General features: G+C 39.8%; 1 protein-coding gene across 10 annotated transcripts in view; it reads left to right on the top strand.

Annotated features, from left to right (window-relative positions):
• LOC120069766 (kinetochore protein NUF2 homolog) overlaps positions 1-24915 on the top strand; it is an 89352-nt gene that overhangs the window by 7829 nt on the left and 56608 nt on the right. For all 10 annotated transcript variants that reach the window (XR_005479678.1, XR_005479675.1, XR_005479680.1 and 7 more), the window contains 3 exons: positions 3680-3898; positions 14698-14788; positions 14892-15071. Coding sequence is in view for 2 of the 10 variants with exons in the window: in XM_039021564.1 (XP_038877492.1) it covers positions 3680-3898; positions 14698-14788; positions 14892-15071 (490 nt within the window). In the remaining 8 variants the exon portion in view is untranslated. The remainder of the gene's footprint in view (positions 1-3679; positions 3899-14697; positions 14789-14891; positions 15072-24915) is intronic.

Raw genomic sequence — 24915 nt, 5'->3', positions numbered from 1 at the left:
TGCTACAAGAGGAATAAGGCAACGTGATCCCCTCTCACCTTTTCTTTTCCTTCTGGTTAGTGAAGTGTTGAGCGCCTTGGTGAACAACTCACTCAATCCGGACTTGTTGAAGGCTTCCTGGTTGGAAAAGAAAAGGTTCATGTTTCCATACTTCAATCCGCGGATGACACTTTATTATTTTGCAAACATGACAGCTCCATGCTTGCTAAATTCAAACAAATAGTGGAGTTTTTTGAATGGTGCTCGGGTTAGAAAGTGAATTGGGAAAAATCAGCTCTTTATGGTATCAACGTGGATGAAAGCGAGCCGCTAATCACAGCTGCATCACTGAATTGCAAGGCTGACCACCTTCCTTTTTCCTACCTAGGTTTGCCTTTAGGTGGGTATCCAAAACAATTGTCCTTTTGGCAACCAGTGTTGGATAAATTTCAAGCTAAACTGGATAAATGGAAAAGATTCAACCTTTCAAGAGGAGGTAGAGTTACTTTATGCAATTCAGTCCTTTCAAATCTCCCAACTCATTACATGTCAATCTTTCTTATGCCTGAAGGAGTTATTTCAAAAATTGAGAGGATATTAAGGAACTTCTTTTGGGAGGGCCATAATGGTAGCAAGTTAAATCACTTGGTGAAGTGGGCTTCGGTGCAAAAACCTTTAGTTGATGGAGGCCTCGGACTGGGTGGCTTCAAGGTAAAGAACTTAGCCCTCCTAGCTAAATGGGGTGGAGATACTTTGATGAGGAGGACTCCTTTTGGGGTAAAATAATCAGAAGCATTCATGGTAAAGATTCTTTTAATTGGCACACGACAGGCAAAGGAGGTAGGAGTTTGAGAAGCCCTTGGGTTAGTATCTCAAAATCTTGGCTGAAAGTTGGGTCATTGGCCATGTTCAAGTTAGGGAATGGTAGTTGGATTGCGTTTTGGCTAGACCCATGGGAAGGAGTGGTTTCCTTTAATATCTTGTTTCCAAGTCTTTTCAGAATCACCATTTTTCCAAAAGGATCCGTAGCTGACCATTGGGACAGCCTGTTGGCCTCATGGTTAATCTTCTTTCACCGGTTACTTAAAGATGATGAGGTGCTTGAATTTCAAGAGTTGCTTGGGAAAATTGCAGCAAGGAGAATCTCAGAAGCATTCGACAAAAGGGTGTGGTCTTTATCAGCCTAGGGTAGTTTCACGGTCAATTCTCTCAAAAACCACCTTTCCCTCTCCTCCCCTTTGGATAAACCTCTCTTCTCGGCCCTTTGGAAGACGAATTGTCCTCGAAGGGTTAGCATCCTTATTTGGATAATGCTATTTGGCCAGCTGAATGTTGCTTTTGTTTTACAAAGCAAATTGCCCTCTAATTACCTCTCCCCTTCTATATGCCCGTTGTGCCTTCATTTTGGAGAAGATCCTCTCCACCTTTTCTTTTTGTGCTCATACTCAGCTTGGTGCTGGGAGAATTTACTGTCCATCTTCAATCTATCATGGGTAATGAGCAACGACTTCCGGGGAAATGTGCAGCAACTTTTAGTTGGAACAAGCTTTAAGAACTCCATCCGTTTACTTTGGCTTAATGCGGTTAAAGCTCTATTGGCAGATTTATGGTTTGAAAGAAACCAGAGGGTATTTAATGATAAATCTCTTGGATGCCATGATCGCTTTGAGTTTGCACGTCGTCTTGCTTCTTCTTGGTGCACCCTCTCCAAACACTTTAATAGCTACAGTATTATGGATTTCAGCCTCAACTGGAGAGTTTTTATCTCCCCTCCTAATGGCAGATCTTAGCTTCATTAGCTGCTGTTTTTCTTGTTTTTCAGCTTTGTTTTTTCTTTTGTTCCATTTACTTTGTAGTTCTCTCTCTTTCCGGCCACTGTTTGGGCCTTGTTCAGCTGTTTGTTTTATGTATGGCTTCTTCCCAACCTTAGTCAATGGTTCTCTATTCATGGAAATGATGAGGGTGCTAAGGGGGTTCAACCTAGTTGATATGTCCGAGTGCGTTAGCTGATCCTTATGTCTATGCTTTTTGCTCATTGTATAATCCTATTGTACTTTGGGCTTTAGCTCACAATTCTTTTGATATAAAGAATCGTTTCCTTTTCAAAAAAAATTTATCGTTTCAACCAAAGTATCGACCCAAAGGGACATCAACATCAAACACAAAGATTCAAATCGAGTATGTTGTAGTCTCAGAATTTGAAGAGTCTCCTTCTCGTCCACGGTCTATTCTTCCCTCATCTTCAGTTTCTAAATTTCAGAGTCTCCATCTTGAAGTAGAAGAAACTGCTCATGTAATTGAAGGCATTGGAGGGTTGAGTCCAAAACTTCTCCATTCTCTTCGTTGAATTACAAAGGTCAAAAGAGTCAATCTTCAATCGAAGCATTATTAAACCACTCGTCCAAGCCTGATTTCTTGGAGGACAATTGCACTCGGGCTTTAATACCTCAAGGCATAAGACCCTTAAGTAAACGCCATTCTTCACCCATTATTGTCCAAACCGATTTTATAATCTTTGGTTCAACGATTTCTTTTGTTCAAGGAACCTTTGCTTAGGGTTACAAGAAGCATCTCACTCAGGATTCAGATAATGAATCAGATGTTAGCCTGAGTAGCGAAGATTTTGACCAAGAAGAAGCATTATCGGAAGAGGAATTCACACCTGGTCAATTGGGGAAGCCTACAATGCACTTTTCTTACAAAATCATCAACCTCTTGTGAATAATTTACAAATATCTCCCTCCAAAATACCTTCTAAATTTTCATCTTTAGTGGCAGCATGTGGTTTTCAACTACAGGAAATAGCATCTCCTCGTGAGGTGTCTTGTAAATAAAGATCGTTTCTTGGGTTGCTAGGGACCACATTGAATCATCCAAATTGATAGCATCGAAACATTTCTTACAAAACCAACTTTCAGAATTAGTATTGATCTACAATCCATTAATTCAATTGGAACTCCAATGGAATTGGTAGGATCTCCTTGGAAGCATTTGGTAAATCAGGAGGTATTCTCACATTTGTTGGGTGATATTCGTTTATGAGGTGATTGTTTACAAAGAAAAACGTTTCCTTTGGCCGGAAAATCACATCTTTTTCTCCTTAATGGTTGGAACCATGGTGCATTGGGGGAGACTACATCATTACCAGATAATACGTTGAAAGTTCTGGGATAGGCAACCAGAGAATAAAATTTATTCAATTGGTTTAGGGGGCGTTTAAAAAAAAGAACGAACATTTTTCAACATGGTGCAGCATAATGATGAGCATTCTTGGTCTTGTTCCTCTTCTTTGGCTCTTGTACGCACAGTTTGATTTGAATTCGCAAAGCTAGTGGATGAGTATCTCTAAGTTTTGGAGTCAATTTGTGCCACTTGCGGTTTTTAGACATTAGATTGGAAGGAGAGTATTCAACATTTCTCTCAATACAAGACACTTTCTTATTCATATTGCCCTAGGATTGCTCGAGTCGAAGTCTTATCAAGTGATTCTATAGCTAAGCATTTTGATGATATTCACCTTGAGATTTCTATTCAACTAAATTGTTTTTACTTCTTCTCCAGAGCTTTAGTCTAGGGTGTTTTGGTGGGCTTGTTTTTTTGTATGCCCTTGTATTCTTTCATTTTTTCTCAATGAAAGTTGTTGATTCTATTAAAAAAAAAATGAAAGGTTACATTTCACTGTTGTTGATTATTTGGGCAGGGAAGACCAAGGACAAGTTGAGTTTGCTGCCTTGGATCAGCTTGAGAACCCTGATCTGCATATGGATTCAGTCTCGACAATGAAGTTGCTCAACAAAATAAAGCATGTCATTGCCTCTCTTGACTGTCCAAAAAAATTTACGTTGAAGGATTTGATAAAACCTGAAGCAGATAGGACAGAAATTTTCCTTAGTGCAATGCTGAACTTTTGCATTCACAAGTATGGCTTTTATCTTCTTATTTCTCGATGTTGTCTCTTGCCTTTAAGTTCTGTTAAAGCTTTGGTTTGAATAGTTCAGCGATTTATTTAGGACTTCTTCGATTGCACGCTTTGTTTCAATTCGGGTTCAAGCCTCTTCACGTCTGATATGGGTTGATTTTGTTTCTCCTTCTTAGTCATCATCTATTCTCTTCTCTTTGTATTTTTTTTAATATATATTTTTAGCAACTTATTTTGATTTTCTTATACTTTGAGCATGAAAAAAAACCCAGTGTCACTTACTATTGGTTTGGTCCAGAAGGTCTTTATGGGTTTATGAGCTTTGTGTGTAGCATTGACCAAGTAATTTCAACTTAATTCTCAGCTTATTATTGGGATTCTAGTGAAATATAAACAATTTTAAGCAACATTTTGATGAAAATAAAAGAAGAAGAAGAGAAACACAAATAGTTCACGTGGAAAATCCTAGAACCAGGGAAAAAAACCACGATAGAGACTTATTTTTATTATTGAAGTGATACAAAATACAGGAAGACTTGCTCAAATAAATAGATAGACAGAAAGCCTTAGGCCCATAGGAAAATTACAAAAAAGCCCCTAGGGAAAAACAACCCTTTTCGACACTCCCCCTCAAGTTGGGGCGTAAATATCAGAAAGACCCAACTTGCTGATACAATAATCAAAACTCTGTCTTAACAACCCCTTTGTAAGGACATCTGCAATTTGCTGATTAGAAGGAATGTAGGGAATGCATATGCTTCCATTGTCCAGTCTCTCCTTATTGAAATGTCTGTCACTTTTGACGTGTTTGGTCCTATCATGCTGAACCAGATTGTTTGTAATACTTATTGCTGCTTTATTGTCACAGAATAATTTCATCGGAAGCTCACTGTCTTGATGAAGATCTGTCAATAATTTCTTCAACCAGATTTCTTCACATATCCCTAAACTCATGGCCCTGTACTCGACTTCTGCACTACTTCTGGCAACCACTCCCTATTTTTTTACTTCTTCAACCAGATTTCTTCACATATCCCTAAACTCATGGCCATCTTTGTTTTAAGTCATAATTTAAACAGTATCTCACCGGTCAACACAATGTCATCTACATAAACAATAAGCACTGAGATCTTTCCTAAACCAGACTTCTTTGTAAACAACGTTTGGTCTGAGTGCCCCTGATCATACCCTTGTACTTTAACAAACGTGGTGAATTTGTCAAACCAGGCTCTTGGAGACTGTTTCAACACATACAATGACTTCTTTAATCTACAAACCCGATGCTTAAACTGGTTCTTGAAGCCAGGTGGAGGACTCATATAGACTTCTTCTTCAAGTTCACCATTAAGAAATGCATTCTTCACATCCAATTTTTTTTTTTTTGAAAAGGAAACAATCTTTATTAATCAATAAAAATAGTACAAGAGATGAGTACTTTGTTAATAAAGGCAAATACAAAGAAACCAATTTAAACGTCTGCCAATTTAAGCTTGTCTTGCAAAGAATAGGCTTCAAAGCATTTAGAAAGGGAGCACCAAAGAGAGGCGTTGAGTTTTGCCGCCTCAAAACGAGCAAACCAAGAAGTTTCCTTCCCATTGAACACTCTTTGGTTTCTTTCAAACCAAATTTCAACCAGCACTGCTTTGACCCCATTAATCCATAGTAAATTGGAGTATTTCTTTAGAATAAGACCAGAAAGTAATTGTTGCACATTGCTACTAAATGAAATATCGAAGACCCAAGAGGTGTTGAAGCAATTAAGGAAATCTTTCCAGCAATTGAAGGCAAAACAACAGTCAAGGAATAGGTGTTGAAGGTCTTCTTCATCTGATTTACAAAGGACACACCAATTGTGGGAGTAAAACAACATTCGGATTTATTTTATGAAAGGAAGGTCGAAGCTGTCCTTTTTTAAATCTTGAAGTAGAACAACATCCGGATTTATTTTTCTCAGGAGTTTATTTAAAACCAATCTTTTTGTTTTTATCGCCAAGGCCCCTAATGTTCCAAGAGATGATCTTCATTTAAGAATTTTGGTTCAGAAACTAAGTAGAAGAGGCAGTAATCCAATCCTGATTAGGAGAGGACAATATCATAAATTTCCAAAAAGGAATTGAGCTCCTGAGGCAAGTCAGCAAAGGTTGGGGGGGCTATATTCTCTGACTCGTGTAACTCTTCATTTTGGAAGAGAAGGTTCAAGTTCATAACAGCTTCGTCTTGGTCTTCATTATCCTTGATTTTGAGATCATGCTCCTCAAAATCCAACTCTTCATTGCTGACATTGACTATTGAGACTTCATCAAAGCCTTGTGAAAGCCTTCTTGATTCAGAGAAATGAGATCCTTGCACGGAAGGGAAAGAAGGTTCTAAATTTTTGACCAACTGAGGAGTGAGTGAAGAAGGATTAGGAAAAGAATTCACTGACCTTTCTGTCTTGGCAAATGGAATTTGAACCCTGGCGCAACATTCTTCCAAAGGGTCTGAGTTTGCAATTAAAGACCATGATTTAACAGAGGATCTTCTTCTTCTTGCAAAGTATTTGGGGAATGGTTTGAGGAGGTGTGAGCTTCTACCAGAGTATGCGTCTGAATCAACTACCAAGTTCTTCAAGGTCTTTTCAACTTCCGGAGAGATGAACTGATCAGTGGGAGGCTGAATTCCAAGAGGCTGGTTGACAAAAGTCTTCAAATTAATTGCTGCCTTATTAAAAACATGCGCTGGAGTGTTCTTAATTACATTGGACTTTTCGCTGCCCAAAGTAGGAGAGAGGGGCCTACAGGCACTTGAACCGGCCGCTTTTTCTTTTGACTTTAAGGCAGGTGACTCTTCGGCTTCTTCTGAATAAATTGTGACTTCTACTTGAGGGTTATGTTTCGAATTCCGTGGCTTTTCAAGGGGTGTCTTCTCCATTGTCAAACCGGGAATTAAAACCTCTGTAAAAATTTAAAAGGGGACTTTTCAGCTTCTTTGGAAAGATGTGAGTCCGATAATGCAGGCTGACCTTTCATCTTCCTAGACATCTGTTTCAGATTAAAAAAAACAGAGGGGTTTCTTGGAAACTCTGGTTTGGACTCTTCATCTTCAAGGAATGACCATTCATTTTCCAGCTCATTAACCATGACTCCTTCATCCTTCATCGCTTGCTTCAATCGGACTAGATCAATCGGATTTGAGAAATTGTGTATGAATAAATCATCTTTAACTAATGAGGGAGGATCTAAACATTGTATATCTCCAAAATTCAAGAAAATACTCCCTCTCGATTCATCTTTAACTTTGATCGTAACTGGCATAAATCCACATAAATTCCTAGCGACCTTAATTCTTGCTTCAGCACAGTTGATGAGGTTTAGGGTATCTAAAGCAATTTTTTCCATTCCTCCGAAGTAGGCTCCAATGGCTTCAAACACGTTTCTGTTCCAATAATCCAAAGGTAGATTTTTTATTGAAATCCATCCCCCAAAACCTTCCATAACCATAGGTCTGCCATGCTTGAGTTTGTTCCATTTTTCAAAGAGTAATTGGAAGGGGCCGATTGATTGCCATTTGCTTGGTTCATCAATCAGCTTTTCGAGAGAACCTTGGCTTAACTTGATGAGAGCTTTGTCTGCAAATAAAGGGTTAATAATGACCTCCGATTGAAAGGCCTGATTCAATACTTTTGATATTTCCTTCCAGTCATTGAATACAAATAATCTCGAGATAATTCATAGGTTGTTGAAATCTTCCTTAAGCACTTCAGAATTCTTTTGAACCCAGATGACTTTCTTGCTCTGATTAGAAAGGTTTGAATTTGGGGTCTTCCTCTGTTTGCTGCCCAATTTAGAAGAAGATTCTGAGATTTCTTTTCCTTTTACCACATCCGCAAAACTTGAACCAAATTTGACTTGAGGGCTTGACACTGTGTCTTTAGTTTTCTTTGACAGATTTGAATCCTCAATTTTTAAATTTTTTTTTTTAATCATACTAATGAAAGAGAACCATCCTTGATGCTTTAGACCTTCTGGTACGTGAAGAAGGCTTCGACCTCCAGTTGATGGCCATATAACAAACCTCAAAACCCATCCTGATGTATCCTTGAACTTGGATAAACTTGTGACTCCATCGCAAAACTTGTGACTCCATCGCAGCCTCTATCTTTACTGAGGAAATAATTGTTATTCAAGTTTGTTGCTAGCTTAGAAACCTCCTCTACCATCCAAAGCAATTGTGTCTTTGAGAGGGACAGAACCCTACAAGCTTCCATATCCTCAATGAAAAAACGATTCTGCTCAGTCCAAATACAGTAGTGATAGCCATTTATCTTACAGCTTTCGATTTCCATTGAAAGTAACTTGAATAGTAAACTCTAACCCATTCATTCTTCACATCCAATTGAAACAGAGACCAATCTTTATTAACAGCAACAGATAACAACACCCAGGTCGTATTGAGTTTGGCTATAGGGGAGAATGTCTTAGAGTAATCGATACCAAAGGTTCGAGTAAAGCCTTTGGCAACTAGTCTCGCCTTGTATTTGCCAATCGTGCCATCGGACTTGTACTTAATAGTAAACACCCATTTACATCCAATCGTCTTGTGCCCTTCAGGAAGAGCAACCTGTTCCCATATCTCATTTTTTTCTAGAGCTTTCATTTTTTTCATAACTGCAGCCTTCCACTCGGGAGCTTCCATGGCAACATGTATACTATTTGGAACCACCACCGTATCTAGGCTGGTAGTGAGAGCCTTGAACTTGGGAGATAAGTTACTATACGCCATGTAACTATGCATAGGGAACTTCATACATGATCTAGTCCCTTTTCTCAAAGCAATGGGAAGATCGAGAGACGCATCACGACTTTCCTCCTCTCCAAGTTTCTTACTGCAACCACTGTCTGATCCATGGGCCTTTCTTTAGAAGGACTTTCCACACAATCACCTTCCCTTGCACCGTTCTCGTTTTCTGGAGCCATTTCCTCAGTGTTGTTCTTTCCATCAGTTTCTTCATCCTCCTCAATCCCTTCTGTTTTTTCAGCACTATCACTCTTTTCTATATCTTTATCCACTCTGCAAGTATTAATCTCAACACAATCATTAGTATCAAAAACAGGAATGCTCATACCTGGAGCTGAGATCGAGTTAGACTCATGAACTAGAGCCGGAGAAACGACAAGTGGCACTGTTTCCTTCTTGAGATTCTTCCTGTAGTATGTTATCCAAGGGACTTGATTGGTAGGAAGAATAGGACCAACATGTTCAGGTTTAGCCGACACCTCTAGGGGAACGGAATACGTGGACCAATTAGCCTCTTCACTAGGACTCTCCCCCCTGAAGAGGACTAATGGGAAAGAAAGGCCGATCTTCAAGAAAGGCGACATCCATAGAAACAAAGTATTTCGAGACGAGGGATGATAACATTTATACCCACGTTGATGGAGAGGGTACCCAACAAAGACACATCTCTGGGCACGAGGGGTAAATTTCGTACGATTGGGACCGTGGGTATGGACAAAGACAACACAACCAAACACCCGGAGAGGTACATTGGGGATTAGCCGGATGTTGGGATACGACTCTTTGAAACAATCAAGGGGAGTGTGAAAGGCTAAAACACGGGAAGGGATGCGGTTCATGAGGTGGGCTGCAGTGAGGATAGAATCTCCCCACAGATAGGAAGGAAGATAGGTAGATATCGTAAAGGAACGAGCGACTTCTACTAGATGCCTATTTTTTCTCTCGGCTACTCCATTCTGCTGAGGAGTGTAGGCACACGAGTTTTGATGGACAATCCCTTTAGAAGCTAGGAAGTCCCAGAAAGAGTTATTAACCAACTCACGCCCATTGTCACGTGACAAAATGACAATTTTTGTGTTGAACTGGGTTTCTACGGTAGCATAGAATTGTTGGAATACAGAGGACACCTCAGACTTATCGGCCAAAAGGAAAACCCAGGTAAGTCTGGTATGGTCGTCAATAAAGGTGACAAACCAACACTTGCCTGTAGAAGTGGTGGTTGGTGAGGGACCCTAGACATCACTGTGGATAAGATGAAAAGGTCTAGATGGTTTGTAAGGTTGAGAATGAAAGGGGACATGACTTTGTTTGGTCCGGATACACATATCGCAATGTAAGGACGATATATTAATATTATAAAATAAATGTGGAAAAAGATACTTCATGTATTGAAAATTAGGATGTCCAAAACGATAATGCCATAATATAAAATCAGTTTCAGCAATAGAAAAATTTAAAGAAATAAAACTACTCCTATAACCATCCCTAGAAGAAGTATCATCAGTCAGGAAATAGAGCCCCTTATTGTGTCGGGGAGTGCCAATCATCGTCTTCAAGCTCAGATCCTGAAACAAAACAATGTCGGGTGAAAAAACAGTCTGACAGTTCAAGTCTCTTGTAATTTTATTGATAGACAATAAGTTGTATGAAATCTTAGGAACATGCAACATATCACACAATATTAGACCCTCAAACGGAGAGAGATGTCCTTTTCCTGCAACAGGGGCAAAGGACCCATCTGCTATTCTAATGTTTTCGTTGCCGGCGCTCGGGTGGTATGATATAAAATGATCAGAAGAACCGGTTAGGTGATCTGTTGCTCCTGAATCCACAATCCAGGGCTTTTTACCATTAATGCTAATAAGACTGAAGGACTGAGCCGTGCTCGAGTGTGCAATAGCACTGTCCCCTATAGCACCTGTCTCTTATACACATCTAGATGTGTATAAGAGACAGGTCTTGTCCTGTGACTGACGTCGTTTGTAATTTGGAGGTTTTCCATGCAACTTCCAGCACTGGTCTTTCGTGTGCCATGGTTTTTTGCAATGCTCACAAACAGGTGGAGGTTTCTTATCACTGTCAGACCTGGAGGATTTTGTGGCAAAAGTAGTAGCGTCAGTAGATGTGACTACTGGATTATTTATCACACTAGATCTGTCTTCTTCTAAGTGTATTTCAGAACACACCTCCATAAGCGACAGTGTAGGACGTTGGCCCAATATCCTGCTATGAACATCGTCAAACTTTGGATTTAGCCTAGCTAGAAAATCATACACTCGATCAACTTCCTCAATTTTGGAATACTGAGTCCCGTCATGTGTACACTTCCAGATAATTTCACGGCATAAGTCCATTTCTTGCCATAACAGGGATAATTTGTTGAAGTATGATGTCACATCCATAGTCCCTTGCTTACATTCGTGGACTTGCTTGTGTAAGGTATATAGACGGGATGCATTCTACTTCTTTGAATACAACTATTGCACTGCATCCCAAATATCTTTGGCAGCCGCCTTATAGAGCAATGGTCTGCCTATTTGAGGTTCCATGCTACTCACCAGAACTGATCGTAGAAATGAATCTTCTGCTCTCCAGATGCATTCTCGAGGGTTACCAGGTTCAGGTTTTGGTATCTCTCCAGTTAGATACCCAAATTTTTGTCTTCCTTCCAGAGCCATTCTGATGGATTGTGACCAGGAGAAATAATTTTGGCCATTCAACTTTTCTCCAATAATAATTCCTGCAGAATGTCCCATTGATCCAGACAACAAATTTGCAACAAGTAAAGTATGGAAAGAATTTATCGGGTTCTCGGAATACAACTTAAGATTGGATGGCTCTGGTTGAGCACTTTGTGAGTTCATGCCAAGAATCGTCCCAAGATTCGTGAGCTGTTGCTGAAGAGATGCAAATCATTTTTGAATCTCACCAGGAAAACACCGTTCAAGGTTGCTGGAGAACCTGCTGGAATGGAGCTGTGAGCCGTGCCACTATAGTCGGATAGGGCTGGACCAATCGACGGCTGCTGTTCAATGAAAAAGCCGTGGCTGGTCGAGCCGAGAAGATCGGCGCGGCTTCCTGTCTACACCCGAGGGTTCGAAGCGATATGGGTTTGCTGTGCTGACGGCTGAACTTCGACCGATCGGACGCTGCTGAAGGTCTGGGTGCACCGTCGATAGGTTTCTTACTACGCGTGACTTGGGCGCCGTCGATCAGCTGGGCGCGACCTGATTTGTCCGTCAACGGGTTGGGTTGTCTGTCCGGCGGCATTCATCTGTTGAAGAAGATGCGGTAAGGCAATCTCCAAGTACTGTTGGACAACCTCCTTAATTGTGACAGCCATCTCGGAGTTGGTTGTCGAAGAGGACTCATCAATGGCGGCTAGGGTTTCGTCGCTTGGCTCTGATACCATGATGAAAATAAAAGAAGAAGAAGAAGAAGAGAAGAAACACAAATAGTTTACGTGGAAAATCCTAGAACTATGGAGAAAAAACCACGATAGAGACTTATTTTTATTATTGAAGTGATACAAAATACAGGAAGATTTGCTAAAATAAATAGACAGACAGAAAGTCCTAGGTCCATAAGAAAATTGCAAAAAAGCCCCTGGGACAAAACAACCCTTTTCGACACATTTCAGTTAGATGAGTTTATAAGTTCACTGGTACTTATGTTTCCCCATTTATTTTTGTTTGGCTCATCACATTATATATATATATTTTTAAAAGGAAACGAGTCTTTTTATGGATCTGAGACTAATGCTCAAGGTACAAGAGGATTATACAATAAGCAAAAGGGTCTATGGATTAGGGGACGCACCCGGACATCTCAACTAGGTTGACACCCCCTTAGCATCCTCATCATTTCCTTACGATCAATCTCAATATGGTAGAATAAAAACACAGCAATATAGCCAAGAGAATAACACTATCTGGGCTAGGGAAAACAACACCTACGTCCTTACAAGATATGGACCGTAAACAAATAAACGAAGTTAAAACTCTTGCTTGAGAAAAGAGCTCTAATTTAGACTTATGTCTTGTACCGAATAATCTTGGAAAAAGTTGGAAAGGGAACGCCACGAGGAGGCATTAAGCTTTGCAGCTTCAAAACGATTATGCCAATGGGTTGCTTTATTATGGAATAATCTTTGATTTCTCTCAAACCACACTTCCGATAGTAGTGCTTTGATTGCATTACTCCATAGCACTCTTGGGCCTGCTTTCAGCTTAGGTCCAATTAGAATCTGCCATGTATTCTCATGGGAGGACCTGTCAAATACCCATCTGATGCCAAAAATTTTAAAAAGATTCTGCCAGCATTTAATAGTGTAAGAGCATTCAAATAACAGATGCTGCTGGGTTTCATTATTTGCCATACAAAGGGGGCAAATTGAAGGATACAAACGGTGGCTGGGGAGTTTTCTTTAAAGTGTTTCTGGACAATTTAAGGATCCAAAAATCATAATCCAAATTGTGATATTGACCCGGCGCAGATCCTTGGTCTTCCAAATTGCCTTTTCTAAGTCTTTTTCCAGTGGGGATGAGATTTGGAGATGATTAACCAATGATTTGACCGTCCCTTCGGGGATATCCGATAAAATTGGAACCAATGATTTGACCGAAAAAGTACCTCCTGATTCTAGTGACCAGAATCAAGAATTGGGGCTGTCTATCACCTTTTTCCTTGAGATCCGCCCAATAAGACTCTGAAATTCCTCTAGTTCATCGTCTTTCAAGAGTCTTCTAAGGAGCACTGACCATGAAGAATGAGTGAAATCCCAATGTTTTGCTACTGATCCTTGTGGTTTGAGAGCAATCGTAAATATTTTTGGGTCGAGTACATTTAGAGGCAGTTTGTCTGCCCAAGAATCCAACCAAAATCTGATTCTGTTGCCATTTTTGAGTTTGTAAAGTGCTAAGGCTTCAACTTTAACCCATGCTCTTGAAATGCTAATCCAAGGACTTCTAAGGCTTAAATTAACTTTTCCTGCTGTGTGCCAATTAAAAAAGTCCTTTCCATGAATGCTTCCAATAACTTGGTGCCAAAAGGAATCTTCATCATTAAAGTATCTCCAACCCCATTTGGCAAGTAATGCCAAGTTTTTCTTTTTTAGCCCACCAAGGCCCAATCCACCATCCTTTTGATTTCGAGAGACTATCTCCCATTTTATCAAATGATTAATTTTACCCCCTTTGTATCCATCCCAAAAGAAATTTCTCATCAATCGATCTATTGAATTAGCTACCTTTTTTGACATGAGGAATAAGGACATGTAGTAAGTGGGTAAATTAGAAAGAATAGACTTACAAAGTGTTGCTCTTCCCCCTCTTGATAGATCGTACCTTTTCCATTTGTCCAACTTGGTTTGTATTTTGTCAATGACCGGTCGCCAAAAGGAGACTTGCTTTGGATAGCCCCGCAAGGGTAATCCAAGGTATGTGGAAGGCAATTTGCCTACTTTGCAATTCAGTCTTGCAACTGTTGTGATAACTGTTTGATCGTCTAAATTAACTCCAATTAACGCTGATTTTTTCCAATTTATTTTTTTTCCCGAGCACCATTCAAACAATTCTATGATTTTCCTCAGATTATCAAGCATTTGTACATCATATTTGCAAAAAATCAAGGTATCATCCACGAATGGTAAGATAGACACATGATTATAGGTTTGTCATCACATTATATTAAACGAAGGCTACAGCTTCTTGCTTGTTAATTTGATTATAGGTTTGTTTTCTTCATGATGATTGGAAGAATGGACAAATGAAGGTAATTATATCCGCTCCGTACTTATGTTGTTGGTAATTACATCCAACTGCTCCATTTTCTTATTGAATTGGCAGGCAGTTCCATGAAGGGTGCTTTTATAAGGATGCATATTTCATTGTTTTTAAATAAGTTGCATTTATTAGAATCTCTAAAATGCTGCACGATATATGTCTATAGAAGTAGGGTTTTTCATAAATAAGTAGATAGATACATGCTAATCCTCAGAATGATTGTTACATTTCCATTTGAAGAGATGCCAAAATCAATCTCCATGCTCCAGTTATGGATGAGCTAAATACTTTTGGTGACCAGCAAAGGGAATGGGAGGTTAAAATTTCCCAGGTATTTGAATCTCAGCCCTTTTTTGTTTTTATTTTCTTTTAAATTTGAAAAATAGTGGTTATATTTGTTCCCCCTCTCATTTGGATGAACTTGTGTGTTATAGTTGAATGCAGAGATCGCAGAGTACAATGAAGCCAGAGAAAGGGAAATACCTTTTGTTCAAGAGATTGATGCTAAAGTGAAAGAACTACATCAAACTATTGGGGGACTTAACAATCAACAGATGTCATTACGTGCTTCAATCCGGAAGTTGAAAGAGAAAGCTGGAGAAATGGATGAGAAGGTTAGATTAACATTTTCTTTATAGGAAACAAAGACCTTTTTTTTTTTTGAGCAGGAAAACAAAGACTTGTATGTTCCTTATACTAATAAGATGCACAAAGAAAAAAGGAGATGAACTATCCCAAACAGAACAAACAATTACAAAAAAAAAAGGGAGAAAAAAGGATTAAAAAGGGAAGAAAAACGATCCCCAATTGGCACAAGCTTGCACAAAACCACGGGAGATTGTACCATTATTTGGTTGGTGGTAGGGTGATGAGGTCCATGGGGCAGTTTAACAGTTTTATTGAGGAGTATAATCTCTTTGACCTGCTTCTTGTGAATGGGAGATCTTTTGGTCAAATGGCAAAGCTCGGGATTGATAGCTTCTTATTCTTTAGGTTAGAGTGTTGATATAATATTAAATTTACCCTTCACTCATCAATTTAAGCTTTTGGGCCAATTGGTGATTTAACGTAGCAAGCTTTTTGGGTCAATCGGTGATTTAACATGGTTTCAATAGGAGAAGATGTTGCCAAGTGTTTTCCTAAAGGTTTTACAAAACTTTACAAAAAACCTACCCAATGAATCAAGAGACCAACTTCGAGAGAAAGTTATCAATTACTTTTTATCCTACTAACCATCCAAGGAGCTGCTGAAAATATCAATCGGTGTTTTAACTTGCCGATGTTTTCAACTTTGTTTAGAAGTGTTTTATTTGTCAAAAGTCTAAGGGCAATAGCCAACATATGAGACTCTATCAACCTCTACCAATTCCACTAACAATTTGGGAAGATCTTTCCATAGATTTTATTCTTGGACTTCCTCGAACTCGATGAGTTTACGATCAGTTATGGTTATAGTCGTTAGTTGGCTGATTTAGTAAAATATCACATTTTTCTACCTTGCAAGAAAACTTATGAAGATTAAAATCTTTAAGAAGATTGTTCTTTTCTAGGCTCCTTTTGTTTGGCCTTTATTTTTGTAAGCTGTTATATTCTTTCATTTATTCTCAGTAAAGGCTTGGGTACTTAGAAAAAGAAAAAGAAAAAGCTTAGGAAATCAAGCTAAACTATGCCGCTGTAAATTGAGAATTAAGTCAGATTCTTTCCTTGTATATTATAATTTATTCTTTCCATATAGGTTTAAAATGATAGCTTAATTTTGACACATTGATTAATAATCCACTTTTTATTATTTTTATTTTTTATAAAAGGAAACAAAACTTTTCGTTGATATAATAAAAAAGGCTAATGGTTAAAATACATGGAAACAGAAAATTCAAGAATAGATGGAGTACAACAAAATGTGAGCAAACTTATTCCAATGACAACAATTAAATGTAAGAGAAAAAAGAACCCCAAGTCAAAACTATAACTTGAAAAGGGAAAATGCAAAAGTCTTAGAAAGAGGACAACTTCCCAGACTCCTCCAACTACCAACAACTTAAAACAGGAAGAATCTTTAGCTTTGAACTTGATTAAACATGAAGTAGCTGCTGAAAATACACAAATCTGCATCTTTAAGCCTTCTAAAATAAAATAAGAGGAAGATTCAGCCAAGTATCATTCCAAAACGCTCACAGCCCTTCCCAAAAAAAAAAAAAGTATCATTCAAAATGAGTACTTTTCTTTTATGACCTTACTGAATAGGATCTAAGTTCTAAAGAATAAGAACATATCTTTTCCTATACCTAGCTTCATGGTATTAGAGTAGGGGTCTAGGAGGTCTTGTGTACAAATCCTTGCAATGTTATTTCATCTCTAATTAATATTGATTTTAAGATCACAAGTGTAGGGGAGTGTTAAGGATTGTTTTGATTGCTTGGAAGGAATAAGGATTATTGGAAATCTGATTACGGTGGAGTTTGCTAGGGAATCTGATTACAACGTCTGGAGTGCAGGGTTGGATTTGTTGGGTTTCTGATTATTGTGTTTGGATTGCAAGGTTGGGTTGGGTTGGGTTGGATTTGTCTATTTATTTTTAATTATTATTTTGACAGTTTTTCATATATATGTTTTCTACTTCGTATTACCTAAGTTAGGGTTTGGGAAAACTGAATTCTAGTGTAAAGGAAAACTTCATTTGCTTGATTAAGAAGGAAGAAGATGCTGTTTTGGTAAAAGACTTTAGGTCCACAAGTCTTACCACCTTAGTAAACAAGGTGGTTGCAAAAGTACTGGCTGAGAGGCTGAAAAGAATTATGCCAAGCATCATTGCCCCCACTCAAAGTGCTTTCATTGAAGGTCGTCAGATTCTAGGTCTCATTCTTATAGCCAATGAAATTGTGGAGGTGTATAGATCCAAAAAGAAGAAAGGATGGATCCTTATCCTGGATTTAGAAAAAGCCTTTGACAGAGTTGATTGGGCATTCTTGGAAAAGGTTTTAAAAGGAAAAAAACTTCGATTCCCATTGGTCTCATGGATTTTGGGTTGTGTCAAAAGTCTAATTTTCTATCTTCATCAATGGACGACAAAGATGAAGAATCTTTGCTTCTAGGGGCTTAATGCAAGGGGATCCCGTTTCTCCCTTCCTTTTCCTCCTTGTTAGTGAAGTATTGTGCAGTCTTATTTTTAGACTTCATAAGAAAGGGTTGTATGAAGGTTTTATAGTGGGAAAAGAAAAGGTTCATGTTCCTCTTCTTCAATTTGCTGATGATACACATACACTTCTTTTTTGTAAATATGATGATGAAATGCTAGAGAATCTTCAAAGGACATTAGAACTCTTTGAATGATGCTCCAGTAAAAAGATTAATCGGGAGAAATCAGCCATTTGTGGGATCAATATTGAAGAGGATGGTTTGTTTGCTACGGCCCCACATTTGAAATACAAAGCTGAAAAATTGCCTTTCATGTACTTAGGGTTACCCCTTGGGGGATATCCTAAGCAACATTCCTTTTGGCAGCCCATCATTTACAAAGTTCATTTGAAGCTTGATAGATGGAAGTGTTACAACCTTTCAAGAGGAGGTCGACTGACACTTTGTAATGCAGTCTTAGCAAATTTACCAACTTATTACATGTCATTAATCCTAATGCCTTGCTCAGTGACGTCAGAATTGGAAAGAATCATGTGCTCCTTCTTTTGGGAAGGGCAAAAGGGCAGCAAACTGAACCACCTTGTGAGATGGGAAACCGCTTCAAAAGCATTGAAGGATGGCGGTTTAGGTGTAGGAAATTTGAGAAACAGAAATACAACACTCCTTTTCAAATGGAATCTAAAGATCTTTTAATGAAACGAAAGCACTTTGGAGCAGAATTGTGAAGAGTATTCACAGCTTGGAACCTCATCATTGGCACACATCTGGGAAATTTGGTTTGAGTCTTCGCAGCCCATGGATAAGTATCTCGAAATTATGGAACAAATTTGAATCTCCATCACATTTACATGATTTTAGAAGCTGGTCTTTGGATGCCTCGGTTAAGTACTCTGTCAAATCTTTTTAAGGCACTTGAATTCCACATGTCACCTTGACAAAGTTATTTCAGATGTTATGGAATCAAAAAGTCCAAAAAGGATTAATATTATTGTTTGGGTATTATTGTAACGACCCTAGTTTCCTATAGTATTCTAGGATGCTACTTCATGCATGCATAGTACAATGTCTTTTAAATCATCAAATTAAAGAGCCAAACATTTTATTTAATAATGCTCAAACGAGCAAGGATGGGAAAACATAAGTAAATAATAATAAATAACTAAAGCAAGATAAAATAAAATAATTTACTAGTCGGGGTATCCCTAATTTCTACTAAAACAAATGTTTGAAATTAGGTAGTCAAATAATAAAATTGATATATTTTTGCATAATAGCGAAAGACGCCTAACTCCTAAACCAGAATTCAGAACATAGTGCTCTATGTGGAAGCAGTGAAACGTCCTAATGGCTAGGTCACGGATCTCTCTTGTCATGCGCCAGTCTGTCATTACTCTTACCTGAAAAATAGGGAGAGAAAAGGGTGAGTATAAAAATATACTCAGTAAGTGGCCCACTACTGGCCCCACTCAGTGACCTATTAGTCTATCTATTGGACCAAAAATGCACAACGACATCATAAACATAGGCATAGGCATAGGCATAAGGGGCGAACCTGAAGACACTTTCATAAGTAGTGACTCAAAGGTCACAGCATAATTACAAGGGGTGATCCCAAAAAGGACACCGTACATAAACATAGGGTGTGGCCCGAAGGCTCACATGCGATGTGCATGGCCCAATGGTATACTAACAGTTACTAAAATCTCATACGGACATAAGCTTACAAACATCAATACGTATTTAAACATAAACATGCAATCAAGGCCAGGATTCAACATTAAACTTTAACACTGTTCCCCATATTTCCATCAACTGTTTCAGTCCACTCATAACTCATACATTAACTCAACATCAGGCCTTAACGCATTATATAGCTCATACATCAGTACCCAACGTCAGATCTTAACACATTATATCCATGCTTCAACCTTATCACAGTACTTCAACCTTATCACAGTAACCTTTAATCCTTACATCCAAATTCATCACAGCAGGAATAATTCAAATTCAACTTATCGAATTCAGCACAACACCCATAGCAGATTTCATCACAGTTTCATATATGAAATAAAATATTTCACAGTAGGCCTAACAACATCCTAGGATAATCAGCAGTAAACCCCTTACCTTAGGATAACTCACTGACCAAAACAAGACCCTACTCCGCTCGAGGACTTCCTTTACCGACACACGTTCCTGAAACCGATTACAAAAATCCATAAGTGAACGTTAGCTTAGGCCTAAGAATCCCCAAATGACAATGGGCTGCCAAGAAAACAACTTACCCCCAACAGACTGCTCGGCCGGACTGCCGCGAATCGACGACAACCGACACTGTTCCGGTGAGCAAAACGAACGAGGGAAGCTCTGACGCGCGTTGGGCTTCGACTATCGAGCGGCGCGGAAGAGGCTCGCGCGAAACAGAAGAGGGCGCGGATCGGAGCAGACGGTGCGGAACAGAAGCTTGCGGCGCGGATCGGAGGCTTGTGGCGCAAAACAGAAGCAGACGGCGTGTTGGGCCTCGCGCGGAACGGACGGCGCGGCTTGCGTCGGGTCGAATAGCGGGCGGAACGGAAGAGAAGACGACCGGCGAAGGTGATTGTAGCAGGGGGGGACGGCTGGAGGAAGAAGAAGAAGAAAGGAAATTCTTCTCGCTCTCCCAATCAAACAGGTGGACAACAAACCTGCTCGCTTTTCGTTCAAAAATCGCACCAACCCAATCGTCTAAGTTATCAACGACAGTTTCTCTACGAAAACACACCCCCTTCGACACCCAACCGCCTCGGCGAACAACCTTTGGTATTTCTTCGGAGTGAGAATACAAGGAAAGGTGTTGAGTTTTTTTTTTTGAATTTGGTAGGGGTATAGAAGGAAAAAGGGAACGGATCGAAGCTTATACACCAACGATCAAGGCAAGTTCTGCGAGAAGGCTTCTGGTCCTATCACATAGACTGGGGATGCTTTGGGGATCGTTTAGTTAAATTCTCATTGGTACACCTATGTTTAGTATCACGCTTGATCGTTTATCACGATTCGTTGAGGTAATCTCGCTTGCATGCGATCATTTAAGTAACATCGGCTTTACACCGATTCCATTTTATGCTTCTCGCTTAAAGGGCTATTGTGTAAGGGTACTTTTCCTGAGCTAAAATATTAGTACTGCACCACAAGTGAAGCGGATAATTCTTAAAAAAAATCAAATATTTTCAAATTTTATCCTTTCAATAATTCCAAACAACTGAAAACAAACCCACCCACTTTTACAGGTTAATGGAGAAAATAACCAACCCACAATTATTCATATAATTTGTATTAATTTAAAATAAATATAATAACCTTAAAACTTATCGATATTATATTTAAACCTATCAGTTTTAATATCACATTCCACATGTTTGATATTTTAAAAAAACCATAGTTCATTTCATCTTTTATTTAATATAAATCAGATTTTATATCAAAATAACCTCTTAATTTAATGTATATACGACAATTCATATCATTATTATTCCAATACAATTGAAAACCAAATTTAATATATCATATTATATTTCAAATTCCCTCTTGTTTAATTTTTTGAACACTTTCAACTGGAACCCAAAAAAATGGGGGGAAATGATTATCAAACTGAATTCCATTGGAGAGAGGTTACCAAGGGGGACGCTTTATGGGACTTGTAGCTTGAAAGGATTACCAACGATAACGTGAATAGCTTGATTAAAAACTCTTTAATCACGATCCCCACCATCCGTTAACTTTGATCGGTGGGCCACTTTCACTTAAAGGAATGACAGTTTTGCATCTTCTTCACTACATATATATTTCTGTGTCTATTGGATATTAACCAATCAACAGTTTCAGATGGACCCTTCACAAATCGCGTCGGCGACGATAAGTACAGTGTGGGGTAATTTACTTTTTCCCCTTGGTTAGTTAACATTATAACTTCTTAAGTAACCACTGATTTCTTCTAATGGAATAATACTCATAGTTCTTACTATTAAGTTTGAATCACCTCTCGGGCTGATTGAGAAAGATGTGTGGCCGCCACACCATCGTTTCAAGCGCCCCAGAATCAGGGGCCACTTAAAAGGAGCAAATTCCTATCTACTTACCCCTGGCTCGGGGAAGAAGTGAATTCCTTTTTCTTGGTAGCATTGAGTTTCCCCAGGCTCCCCAATTCAAGACGATCCCCAAAAGTGGTAGGTTTTGGAGTCGGACAATTCTCGCCACTCGCACCCGCATGCAAATCAGTGACCACTTTTTCATAGGCCACAAGAGTTCCCAACTTCAACCTTAGGGATTTAAGGTCATGTTACCTATGGTCATTCCTCAGTGAAATGAAGTCCTTTGTCATGAAGGGACGTTATATTAACGGAGGACTAAAATTTTGTGGTTCTTGGTCTTATTACACCTTCCTTTTGGATATAGAAACCACCCCCGGTTTCGAAATGGTCTCCACAGAACGGGGATGAATCAGATTAAACCATCTGTAAGGCACTTTAACAACCACTTGTAACATCTACAAAGCGGGGCTCGTATCCGTAGTTGGCCACGTAGGGATAAGGGTTTCCTCCTATATCCATATAACTACAAACCATTTTAGGTATCCCTTAAAAGGCATTGAATCGCTGAAGGCCATGGATTCCGCTTGTATTGTTTCCCACCATACATGGTTTTAAGTTTAAATCGATAAACCAGGATCTTAGTTTATTAGTTGTGGGTAAATGCAAATAAAATATCTTCATATTATTAGACCAAACAGTGGAAGGGGATAAAATATCTTCATTTATTAATTACATCAACAAGCGGTTTGTCATATAGGGTTGTTTTTACAAAAACTACGTTGACCCCTTACGAGATTAGGCATCAAACCCCTAACCAACCCCTCAACTCTTTGAGGTGGAATGACCTACTAGATGATGAACTTTCCATCAACAAACTTTTGTTTAATGTAAGGTAGGTGTAAACGCAAGGTTTTGATGGATTTATGATGGATGAGTTCTAATTGCTGCGAAAATAGATGCCGTTACTACCCGGCTAGATTATGCAATTAATTTGGATGGGGGGGTATTCACGTAATAGTATATGCCATGCGGTTGCACAGTTCTTACAATTAAAACCCAAGTGTAATTCCATCACAAGTTTCTTGGGTTGGTGACCCGGAGGTCGGAACACAGGGACTAGATTTAGGTTATTGGTGGTAATGTTGTGATATGCGGGAACCAGGTTTTTCAATCTTTTTTTTAGAGTGAAAAAATGTGTTTGTTACATGTATAATAAAATTGCGATAAAATAAAGTGTAAAGCATGTAAAGATTGCCTAAATAAATAAAAATTACAATAAAACCTAAAGTGCTAGGATTATTACCAACCGTCCACCCCTCACTCCTACCACTTTACCCTCTCCCCACTTCTTACACACCCACCCCACCCACACCCTTCTATGTTCCACCATCTCCCTCCTTCTCCCTTCTTCCTAACATTGCCTTACTCTTTCCCACCCAACTCACCCCCTCTAGCTACCCCGCACCCCCCTTCATGTTTTTTTTTTTTTAAAAAAAACTAAATTATATTGGGACGTATACAACTTTTCCCCCTTTTAATATAACTTTCGTCCTTGAAAGTTCTAATCCTTGAAGAGCTTTTTGGATGTATGCCCTCATCTCGTCCTCTCGCTCCTAAGAGCTTCCTCAAACTGATGATTCTGCCACAGGACCTTACCAGTGGCACGTCTTCCTGTGCAAAACTTTCACCCTCTCTGCCACAACCTTGCACGGGCTTCTTCTCGTAAACTCAAGTTCTCATTCAGTTGCCAAGGGCTCCAAAGTCCATCACATATGCGATGGGTCCTTGTTATAAATACTTCTTTCATACATGCAAATGGAGACATAAATGCATTATGATCGTCACATGGAGCAAGACTGCCACCCTCGCGACCCTCTGGGTCAACCTGGCAGAGGGTTAGATCAAGAAGCGGGCCTTGAACTTCGACTGTATCCCCACTAGGGACCGTCGTCCTCAGAAATCCCAGTGGAATATACGGCTATGGCCAGCTATTGGGAATGTCGTCAACGCAGGCTGGTGGGCAGCTAAGGGCATGGTGGCCGAGCAATCGCCCAGCAAGTACAATCACAGCAGGTGCCAATCCTCGTCGGCCCTGTTACCACCAGTTCAGAATCAGGATAAGGCCACAAGTCGGACCATGGTAGGCCCTTCGTTGGAAGTTGATACCTGCGAGATTTCAAAAAATACGATCCCCCGACCTTAACAGATCCTTAAAAGACCCCACAAAATGCAGAATGTTGTCGTCCACTGTTGAGGGGATCTTCCAGTACATGAGTGTCCAGAAGCAGAAGCTGCAGGTGCCGCTTCGTTCTCATCGACAATCCAAGCGCTGGTGGCGTTCGGTTGAAAGAATGATAGAAGCCGGTGGAGGCCAAGCCACTGGAATTAGTTCAAGGAGCGTTTTGAGAAGACTTCTCTGCTCATGTGAGGTACAACAAGCAGGCTGATTCATGAACTTGAAGTAGGGAACCATGACAGTGGAAGAGTATGAAGAGGAGTTTGATAAATTGTCCTGTTTTGTCCCTGACCTGGTGTTTACCGAAGCAAAGAGGGTTAGAGGTTTGTACAAGGACTCCGAGACGGGGTGCGAGGCATCGTGCAAGTCCTGGACCTCCCACCTACGCCGCAGCCTTCCGAACGCAGCGACCGCGTGGTTGTTCTTTCAGGGATAGAGTTCCTGAAGTCCTTGACGGAGGAACCGGCCCGGCCAGAAGAGAAGGTTGAGCAGAAAGCTCCGGGACCTTCGCAGAAGGTCCAGAGTACAAGCAGACCAGTAGGGAATGCTCAACGACAGGCTACACTTTAGGAGGAGTTTGGAAGGAAAGCCGGTGTGCAAGTCTTTGGAAAGCGTCATTGGGACGTTGTCTGATAGGCATCGGACATGTTTCAGATTGTAAACAGGTAGGGCATACGGCAGACCAATGCCCTAGTAGTGGTTCCGGAAGTGCGGGGTGTAGCCCCCGAGTTCGCATCAGGGTAGTTCAACCGACACCAGCAGCAGGGTTGGGTCTATGCCACCAGTCGTCGGGAGGTTGAGCTCTCGGGAACAGTGGTGACATGTACACTCCAATCTTGGGACATTATGCCTTAACATTATTTGACTCGGGCTCGTCCCACTCTTTCATTTCGTCATTGTTGTGAAGCATGCCATGTTATTTTTGGAGCCTTTTCATGTTTTGTCAGTGTCAACACCGTCGAGAAATTATGATACCAGTGAAAGATAAAAGCATGTCAGTTAGAAATAGCAAACCGCACC

This window comes from Benincasa hispida, unplaced genomic scaffold, assembly GCF_009727055.1.
Source record: "Benincasa hispida cultivar B227 unplaced genomic scaffold, ASM972705v1 Contig587, whole genome shotgun sequence".
Lineage (NCBI taxonomy): Eukaryota > Viridiplantae > Streptophyta > Magnoliopsida > Cucurbitales > Cucurbitaceae > Benincasa > Benincasa hispida.
This window is presented reverse-complemented; position numbering and strand designations above follow the sequence as displayed.